Source organism: Teleopsis dalmanni, chromosome 2, assembly GCF_002237135.1.
Source record: "Teleopsis dalmanni isolate 2A chromosome 2, ASM223713v2, whole genome shotgun sequence".
Lineage (NCBI taxonomy): Eukaryota > Metazoa > Arthropoda > Insecta > Diptera > Diopsidae > Teleopsis > Teleopsis dalmanni.
In genome coordinates, this window is record NC_051847.1 from 229,100,288 (window position 1) to 229,110,652 (window position 10,365).

Here is a 10,365-nt window from a genome sequence, read left to right on the forward strand (position 1 = left end):
ATACCACTCGAGACGTTCAATTTAAGCAGAAAAATTTATTCAATTCACATTCGGTGTGAGATTTGTTGTATGAATGAAACATTACGTTTCAATTCGACATAAAATTTATACACAACTCAATTTGCATGCTTTTGTTTAACGTCGTTTAATATCGATTTTTTATGTTTTCGGTAACATTAGCTTACTTTTTGGCATTAGGAATTCAAGTAGCATCGATTTGCCATAGTCTAGCATTCATTGACTGGAATTCTTGATGAGGTAGTACTGTCCAAGAGATTTGGGAGCTAGTTCCAAATGAAGTATTTGCTCAAATTGTTGTCAAGTGAGTTGAAGTCAGTATTATTATACATATATAAGATTGCACACTTTACACCATATTAGCTGCATTGGTGGATTTAGGTAATAGGTTCTACCAAGCACGTGTAAAAGTTTCGGGTATTTCCTTTAATGCTTTTCCTATCGAAACTAACTACTTAATATGCCAGTTGTAGCTGCGAATGCGCAATTGCTGCTTTAGAACTTTCTAAATTCACTTTATTTACAATAACTAATTTGCATACCCAAAATTATTTGCAATATATCACAAAACCAAACAGGAGAGCCCTCTCTACGAAACTTCAAAATTCAAACATTTCTACGTGATTTATTAAGTAATTTGCCGTAATTAATTTTCAGTTGGAGCTAAAAGTGTTGAAAATATATAACTGTTGACATCTTAATTGTTCACAATATACCTGATCTGTAAAAGTAAACAGTGTTACAATTTATAAGGCCAGCGAACAGGTTAAGCAAGTGAAATCTGCCTACTATTTGTGTAGCTGCTAGATACTGTGTACTCGAGTACACCCGTAGTTTGCATGTGATCCGCATAGTTAATTAATTTTATTTACAAGAGCATAAAAGGAAATTGATGTTTCAATTATCATAATAATACCGCTAATAATAATGATTGAATATTTATTCTGTATTGTTAGCTTTTTGTTGGTACCACACCCATATTCTTTATTTCTAAAAAATATTTTAAAACATTTTTTTCAAATAGTTTGCTTTGTTTCCTTGTATATTTTTAGATGGCTCCCAATATAATAGGCAGCACCTTCATTATTGCTGAGACTGCCATATCTAATGATGGCAATCACAATAACAAAGCCGCGGCAGCTGGAACAACAACCACTACCGCAACTTGCCCCTCCACCATCAAGGGCAATGATCGTGTGCCGACTCAAGGCGAACCTGCCCTAATGAAATCCAACGCCAAGAACGCAAAACTTGCTGAGAATAGTGCCATTCAGAAGAAACCCTATAAAGTGGAAATTGTTTGGGGAAATATAATGCTCTTCATTATTTTGCATTCAACTGCTTTGTATGGATTGTATCTGATATTTGCTGAAAGTGCCTATATTGAATTCGGTTTGAGTAAGTATTACTGACAGAACAAGAACAAATATATAAATACTTCATTTAACATTGGATATACATAGTATATCACTTTTGTAAATATAGAATAGAAAAAGTGTTTCTATTGTTATTGTTATTGTTTTTTAAAGGAATACTTAATAGCATTTAGCTATCAAGTACCAGTAAAGTTATTGTTCTCGAAGATATCAAAATAATTTAAAGGTAACAGCTGAACATATGAAAGGTTGTCAAAGTAATATTAAGGAAGTCTATATATAACAGTATTATATCGTTTGTATGATATGATAATGAGCACTTCATCAATTCTAGTTTTCTCTATTAATCTCAAAGCTCACAATATATTTTTAAGACTATATAATCATAATGCCAATGTAAAATTTCTTAAATCGGGTTTTGCAATTTGATGAACTTTAAAAATTTGAAAAGACTGCAGTTATCGTAATAGCACGTAGTGACGCAAATATACTCCTAAATGGTCAATGGTTCTTGTTTTATATTGGAAAAGAAATCTACACAACTGTCTAAGTAATTCATAAAATGTAATTTCCAAAATAATTTTTATGTAGTTGACAAAGTGTTGAATGATTTTGGTAAAATTCAAAGCATGTCTCAGCTTTTATGACACATATATCAACCTTAAAAATTCATTCACAAAATCCAAGTATCCCAATTGAATTATTGTCATCGTACCGCGTCACAAGTATTAAAAAGTTATATAAAACAGAAATTAGTTTTATGACTCGAACAGATTGAATTATTAGTAAGAAAAGTTGTTGAAATTCCAAGAACAGAACCGAAGTTCTTACCAATAATTAGGCTATATACTTTCGTAACACGTATACGCAGCTCTTGGATTATAACACGTCAATTGAAAGCTAAGCTAAGAGCTTATAATTGACGTATTAGCAGAAAACTGCTGAGATCGAGTACACATGTCTGCATTAATAAATAGGAGTAAAAAACGTGCATAGTACATTAGTCAACACGTAGCATTTCTTGCTTTATCATTTAATTTTATTACAAATTTTAATAAATGTTTATTTAATTTGGTATAGTCTATATAACTGGATTTATTGGCGGTTTGGGAATTACTGCTGGCGTACATCGTCTTTGGTCGCATAGAGCATACAAGGCCAAATTGCCTTTGCGCATATTTCTTATGTTGTGTCAATCATTGGCTTTCCAGAACAGCATCTATGAATGGACACGAGATCATCGCGTACATCACAAATTTACCGACACTGACGCCGATCCACACAACTCTAGACGCGGCTTCTTTTTTGCACATATGGGATGGCTTTTATGCAAAAAACATCCTGATGTTAAAGAGAAGGGCAAACAAATTGATATGAGTGACTTATTGGCTGATCCCGTTGTAGTCTTCCAACGCAAGTAAGATTTGCACCAGAATTGTTGTTATCAAAATGGGCATTTAACAATTATTTTAATTATAATTCTAGATACTATTTCATCGTTATGCCCATATGTTGTTTCGTGCTTCCTGCGCTATTCCCATATTTCTATTTGGGTTCATCACTAAAAGTATGTTTCTTTGTTTGCTCCATGTTGCGTTACTGTCTGTCATTGCACGGTACTTGGTTGGTTAATAGCGCAGCTCATTTCTACGGAATGAAACCTTATGACACCGCAATAAGCTCAGTCGAAAGTAAGGTTGTGTCAATTATTGCTTTCGGTGAAGGTTGGCATAACTATCATCATGTCTTCCCTTGGGATTATAAAGCAGCTGAATTAGGCACATATAAATACAACTGGTCCACTGCTTTCATAAATTTGATGGCTAAAATTGGTATGTTTTCTATTTTTATATTTATAAATAGTTCATAAATGAATGAAATGAATTACAACAAATTACAAACTATAGGCCAAGCATATGACTTGAAATCAGTTTCTGAAGAAATGGTGCTGAAACGTGTACGTCGTACTGGTGATGGTACTCACTCATCTGCCATTGATTGCAACAATAACTCTACGAGTGGCATCACAAACCAAATGGTATCAAAACTAAATCACGATGATGAGCCCGTGATGGTGTGGGGTTGGGATGATAAGGACATTCTGGAGGATGATCGTAAAAAAGCTACAATTCATGAAAAGAAAGAGGATTAGGTAGCAAACTTATCATTATTCCATTACTATAAGAGTACAGTTTTTAATTATAATAATTATAATTGGTGGCTGTTACTTTCTTACATACATTATACATAATATGCACAATATGCACAAAGCCAAATAAAACTCTTTGGGAATTGATGTGCTGATTCGAAATTTTATATTTACAAATCAAATACTTTACCCATCGTCAGGTCTGTTGTTTAAAACTCTAAAGAATAATTAAAATTGCAAAATTTTTAATTGAAAGCGAGAGGAATCTAGAGGGGTTCCCAAAAGATTTAACTTTAATTTCAACTCTAAATTAATGTTTTATTAATTAATGTTAATTATAACGCGAGAGGTTCTATTTTTAAGGATAATTCACATTGCAGTGTTAAGGTTTAGTTTTTAAGGAAATTGCTTGTAAAGTACGTGTTTCTAGTTATAAAAATTATTATAATATATATTTTTTGATATATACAAACAAATTTATTTTCTAAAGTAATTATTTTTACAACGTGTTGTTTTTTATATATATACTATGTTACAAATTATATTATTATTTAAGGGTCATATATACATTTGTACAATACAATAAAAAATAATAACCAAAAACTTAAAATTAAAAATAAAAATCCTATAAAAAAAATAAAAAGTTTAGTTTTTCCATCACCGAGCAATTAAAATAGATCGGCGAATATTGGCGAATAAGGAGAATATTTATTTGTTTCCCATAAAAGTTAAGATTTATCACTTCTAATAGAAAAATAATATAATAGTAAACACGTGTATAGAACTGAAAATATCATTTCTATTTGCTAAGGAATATCTGTAGATTGGTTTCGTGTTATAGAAACACGCGTTATAAGGTTATTCCCGTATACCCCGTATACACACGTGCAAAGATAGGCGAAGCTAATTACGAACTGGTACCGCGTTATAGGGGGGATTACTGTATAATTGAATTTTAATTTTTAAAATATATATAAGATTTTGAATCGAAAGATAAAGTCAATTGTTTAGTAAAGTGCCCTTAGTACTTTAAGCAACCTTTGCACTTAATTATCAGCTTAGTTAAAAAAGTTTTGATATTTTATCAGAGCTGTGCAAAATCAATTAAATTACAAATTAAATTACAATTATAGAAAAATTATAATTGATAATTGAATTTCCGGATTATATGTTTAATTTAATTGAAAAACTCAATTACGAATTGCAGTATAATTGTAATTTGTAGTTGAATTTCTACATTACAGGTATAATTTTAATTGAAAACCCAACTTTCTTTTTTGTCTCTATTCTAGATCAATTAGACAATTAGACAACAAAAAGTATTAAAATGCACATTATCGGTTAAAAAAACAAATGTAGGCAAACCTTATGAGCAAAACAAATTATATTATATGCACACAAATTGTACACACATATACTACACAAAAACAACGATCATCTCAAATTTGCTTAAAACAATGCACGCACTACGTATCAGGAAATGTAAAATACAGTCAAACCAAAAAAAGGAACAACAAAATGTTTACACATTCGCTTAAAACAAAAAACAAAAAAATAAAATTGCGCAAAACCACCCTTAAATGCATGTAAAAAGCAAAAACAAGCAAACATAATGCGGGCTACTTAAAACCCAAAATCCAACTATAGTTTCGATTCGTTTATCATCTCTCAGAAGTTTCGATGCTTCTTCTTCTCTAGATTATTTTTGCAAATTACGCGTAATTCATAGTTGGGTTTTCAATTAAAATTATACTTGTAATTTGGAAACGCAACTACAAATTACAATTATACTGCAATTCGTAATTGAGGTTTTCAATTAAATTACACATATAATCTGGAAATTCAATTATCAATTAAATTACTCAGTAATTTATAATTGAGCGTAATCTAATTACAAATATAATCATTACTGCACAGCTCTGTATTTTATAGTTGATGTGGAATGTCAGTTTTCTTTCGACAGAATAAATTGTCTATGATTTTATAATATCATAAAATTATAAAAAACATCGAATTCAATTCTATTAAAAGGTTAGAATTTTTGAGCCGTGAAACGAAGTTATTATGCAAAAATAAATTTAAAATATATATTATTTAATAGAAATAAATAAAAAATGCTAATCGATGTAGCACGAGGTCCCCGGTAACTCATTTAATCGCATTAATTCAATTTTTAAAGCATTTCTTTCGCGTCTTCAGGGTTTTTTTCTGATATCAGACGAGTTTGTTTTGTGTGAAATCTCGTTTCGAAATAAACGGAAGTGATGGAGAGAAATCGAAATTTAAAAACCACACGACAATGTTAACAAACTAGAATTCAATGAAAATCCAATAAAAAGTGCAAAAAATCGCTAAAGAACAAGAAGCTTAGAAGAAGCGTGTGGCATGTGTAGAAGCATTGTTAATATATGACCCATCAAATATATAAAAAACGATCAAAGCTATTAATTAGACAATAATAAAAATATGAACTTTTTGTTCAAAATTTTTTAGAGATTTTTGCATATTAGTTGCACACTATAGTAGAGATTGCTTTAAAACCACAAAACCATTAGAAATCATCATATATTGTTAAACAAAATGACAACAGTGAAGTCAGAACATCAACCAATTTTGGAGACGAACGTAGTTCCATAGAATTTACTTTTAGATTTTTAGTTCATGTTGAGATATAACTTCTAATGGCTGTCAATTCTGATAGTGTAAAATGAAGTAGACTCTCTTCATTATTGTTATAGTGTATTTCTTAAATCAATTTAATAATAAGTACATACTTTAATTAATATTTTTACAATATTTAATATAATTGTTAATTATTTTACGTTTCGTTGTTTCCAATCTGAAGTCACTGCTTTACAATTTTGAAAAATTATTTTATTAGTAGTTTCAAATGTTTCACTATCCAGCTATTTCTTTAAATGGCTCATATAACATGTTATGTATGTCTAGCAATTAGCGCCGTCGTAAATGCTTGCTTTGTCACTTGTTTGGGTTGGACATGACCTGAGGTATTCTAAATGGTGATTGAATGTGTTTTATGACATTCTATCAAATTATTATACAAATGAACTTGTGATTGCATTGGACCAACCATATATTTGGAGATAAAAAAAATATCCATGGTGTTTTGGTACATTATTGACCTTTTGTATTATTCCATTGGTGTAGAATTTTTCGTTGTGTCAATTTTTTATCATTAAGAGTTTTGCAGAGACCAAAGGAAATGGTAGTTAGATGCTCAAAATTCGTCAATTACTAATTTGTTACGTGTCAACTAAGATGTGTATGATCTGGTGTTGTCGCTATTAAGTACATCTCCTATTCTTTTAACCAATTCTGGTCACTTTTCCTTAACTGCTTTGTGCAAACGGTCAAGTCGTGAGTATTATAGGAATGAATTAATCCTTGCATCTGACTGCAGACAATAATTAATATATAGTTACTAAATACTTAATTACTAAACTCACTAAACACTTAATATAATATTGTTTGCCGTATATACAGAGTTTGAATCCATTTGTAAAGGGTCACTGGTTTGTAAGCGTGGACGCTTGTATTCGAAATTTATCATTTTTCATTTTTGATCATCATCAAATTTCTTTGCTTCAATTCAAGTGATACCTTAACATCGAGCATCGAACACCCTAAGTTATTCCGATTGTATTGTTAAGTGCTAACTGATAAGTATTGATAAGTTACATATTTTACACAATAAAGAATGAAAATGTTACCAGTTATCACGTTTCCATCATCTTATTGGACTGTATTTATAATGTAAGATTTGTGTTTAGAATAGACTTCTAATATGTTCTCGAGCATTTTGTATATGCTTAAGGAAATCTATATATATCACATACGTATTATTATTTTTATATGAAAGCAAGAAGTTTTGCGGAAGTTTAGAACAGATTTTGTGACTTATCCATAATAATTGTCTTAATCTAATATTTAGCAGGATGTTATATTAGGAATTCTGCAACGAGGTACTTTCATTGAAACGAATAAATGCTTTCTGTCCAATTAGAGTCAAATAGAGCACAAAATAGCTATGTTATTTACAATGGTCTACTTCGCCGGAAACCTGATTAGCTGAGCTTATACAACCTCACCCTAAACCTAATACCATCTTTTATTGAACTGAATTATAAAGATAAATTGAACTTAACATTATACCACTTCTTCCGCTTTCTCACTTTAAAGTAATTTTTAAGAGTAGCGCCGAAATGTCTATCGATGCCAGCATCAAAGCTTCAAAATCCAGTCTTGTTTAAACGTTTTTAGACATGAATTACGATTTGTTAAGAAGAACATTTCGGATTTTCGTAGGTTTTTCGCTGACAAAAATATGACATTTTTACCCTTCAGCGAGTTGAAAAATGTCGAATTGAGGATTTTGACCACGTTTAAGCATAATTTGCAAAAATTATTTTAATTCTTTTTTGTTTATTGTCTAATGGAATATTATATTACTGAGCTGCTAATTTGTTCTGAGACACTATTTTGCATTTTAATGATTTTAATGCTGAGCGTAAAAGTTGAACACTAAAAGCAAAAAAACCTGTAGAAATAATAAGAACTTGTATAGCCAGAAACCTCAGCTATATCGACAAGCAAAAAATTAATTTAAACTAATTTTTTTCAATACATTTTTTTTTCAGTTCAAATCCTTTACTATTTCGCAATATAACAGAAATAACAGAAATTACAGAAATTTATATAGACTGATAAGACTGTCCATCTGACTGCTACGAGGTGTTATAGGCTTTCCATATGCATTTTGAACTCAGTGATAAGAGGAATGTCCATAGTTTATTTGTTGTTGTTCGTCATGTGAGTTAACATGTGTCCGAGCGGCATAGATGAGTGCCGCTATAAATGCGCTATTATTCAGGAGTAACGTCATAATTGTGGCCATCTTCAGAACAGGCAGAATAAATGGAAGAAATGAACCCATTAAAATGGCAGGCATAATCATAACCGGAACTGCTAACTGCAGTATGGTTTTTTTAAGTGTACGTTTCTTTTTCCGTTTGCCAAGCATGGGACGTTTTTCCTGTGCCTCTTCTGATTCTTCTTCCGTAGTTTCCATTGCTACTTCTGGACGTACTCGCCTATAGTGTTTAAAAGACCGTGCCTGTTTTTTAGATTTATTTTCTACGAAATAAAAAGGAAAAAAAATTTGTGTAAAAATATATTGGTACATATATATTAATTAATAATTATGTAAAAAACTGTTATGATTTACTTGTGCCTTTCTTGAGTGAAAATTTTAGAGTGTTCTCCTTGCTTGGAACTATACGCACCATGATGCCGGGTAAGAAGTGTATTTTAATATCGCGGTCCTCGAAAAATTTCTGAAAATTTTGTACCAAACGCTGATTTAACTCTTTCTCTGCCATAGATGCATATTTGCTAGTAACCAAACTACCCAATATTTTCTCGGGACCAAAAAATTGATCCATGAAGTCTTTAGTTAAGTTTCCAGTACGCGGGTAATTCTTATGTTCTTCCATTTTTTGTAGTACGAATAGCTTTGTGCAGTGCAAAGCAGTAAATTTACGTAGGCATTCATAAATGCGCAGCGGTATTGTTGCGCGTACGTACGGTATGGTTTTAAAAAGATTATCGGCATTACGTGCTAAGGTTTCAGTGTCGCCATCTATTAACAATTTTCGCGCTACGTCGTAAAAGCTCAAATCTTCAGCGATATTTTGATTTTTTGTGTGTTGCTCGGAGCTTTCTGCCGCTTTACTGAAATGATCGTTGTCTTCACTGTTCAAAGCTTGTACTAGTTGTTGTTGTTGAGTCGGTACAACGCAGGCGCAGACTAATACCAGCCAAAATATATGGAAGGTACACATAGATACTTCAGACATGTTGTCTATAAAAGGACAAAGTATCCTTTTTCTTATAAATGTATTTTGAAATAAATCAGAAAGATTTGGTTCTGTGTCTGTGAACCGCACTGGTTTAAGCTCAGCTCTAAACTGCAGGCTTGCGCAGCAGTCTGACAGATCACAAGCAACCACTTCGCAATCTCTACTTACTTCTTTTGCTACTTTCCTGCAATTGAAAGAATTGTAGTTTTACTTGTTATGCCATCACTGCCATTTTCTAATGTGACCACAGCAGTCGAGAGCAACATTTCCCGACTGTATTTCATTTTGATATGATTTGAAATTGCACTCTTGTAGCATAAATCCGTCTGAGCGGATATTGTTCATGCGTACTTGATTATCTCTGCTGCCATGTTCCCAGCTTGGTCTCAGAGAATCTTTCTTAGCTGCTAGCAAGTACAGTTCAACTTTCCATTGATTCTAATTCAGTTGTTGTGTCCATTTGTGTGCGTCTATTTTGATAATGAACGAACAAACAATGGCTTGACCCAGTTGTGGCCATTTGCACAAAAGTGGTACAAAATGTCAGTGGAGCACTTTAAACCCAATGCAGTTGCAATCTAGTTTCTGATACGAGTTACACCAATTACAACTAACACTTTAAAGCGTATGTTCGACTTTAAGATTAATGGTTTTAGTGGAAATGGTTTTGAATGTCATATACGTATTCAATATTTTTGCCTTTAGTTTAGTAAATAAAAAAATTATAGATAAGTCTAATCACCCAAAACCATCCGAAATACGCAGCTATTCAATAATCTGGCATAACGAATTCAATAAAAGGCTATCGTAACTGAACGTTAAGCAGTTTCTGTTATTTTTGCAATCGACAAACAAATCATTTGAGTATTTACATTGTGACCGAAAAGCTTCCGGAAATTTTAAATAAAACGCAAAATTCTTAATCTTCATCAATATTTATTTT

General features: G+C 31.6%; 2 protein-coding genes across 2 annotated transcripts; one reads left to right on the plus strand and one right to left on the minus strand.

Annotated features, from left to right (window-relative positions):
* Nucleotides 1-1,070: 1,070 nt before the first annotated feature.
* On the plus strand, nucleotides 1,071-4,037 carry LOC119678201 (acyl-CoA desaturase 1-like). The gene is made up of 4 exons (XM_038089901.1): nucleotides 1,071-1,416; nucleotides 2,475-2,811; nucleotides 2,880-3,226; nucleotides 3,302-4,037. Exons 1-4 carry the CDS (start codon nucleotides 1,071-1,073, stop codon nucleotides 3,544-3,546), a joined length of 1,275 nt encoding a protein of 424 aa, XP_037945829.1. The 3' UTR covers nucleotides 3,547-4,037.
* A 4,289-nt stretch (nucleotides 4,038-8,326) lies between these two features.
* Nucleotides 8,327-9,419, minus strand: LOC119676900. The gene is made up of 2 exons (XM_038088169.1): nucleotides 8,789-9,419; nucleotides 8,327-8,697 (listed from the first exon to the last, which is right to left on the minus strand). The coding sequence occupies exons 1-2, from the start codon at nucleotides 9,417-9,419 to the stop codon at nucleotides 8,327-8,329; spliced, it is 1,002 nt and encodes a 333-aa protein (XP_037944097.1).
* Between the last annotated feature and the right edge of the window lie 946 nt (nucleotides 9,420-10,365).

Bases quoted from the DNA above. Each gene is read 5' to 3' on its own strand.
- LOC119678201 (XM_038089901.1), top strand. From the start codon at position 1,071: ATGGCTCCCAATATAATAGGCAGCACCTTCATTATTGCTGAGACTGCC. The intron at 1,417-2,474 runs GTAAGTATTACT...AATTTGGTATAG, and splicing joins CTATATTGAATTCGGTTTGA to TCTATATAACTGGATTTATT. The intron at 3,227-3,301 runs GTATGTTTTCTA...TACAAACTATAG, and splicing joins AAATTTGATGGCTAAAATTG to GCCAAGCATATGACTTGAAA.
- LOC119676900 (XM_038088169.1), bottom strand. From the start codon at position 9,419: ATGTCTGAAGTATCTATGTGTACCTTCCATATATTTTGGCTGGTATTA. The intron at 8,698-8,788 runs GTAAATCATAAC...TTTATTTCGTAG, and splicing joins TTCACTCAAGAAAGGCACAA to AAAATAAATCTAAAAAACAG.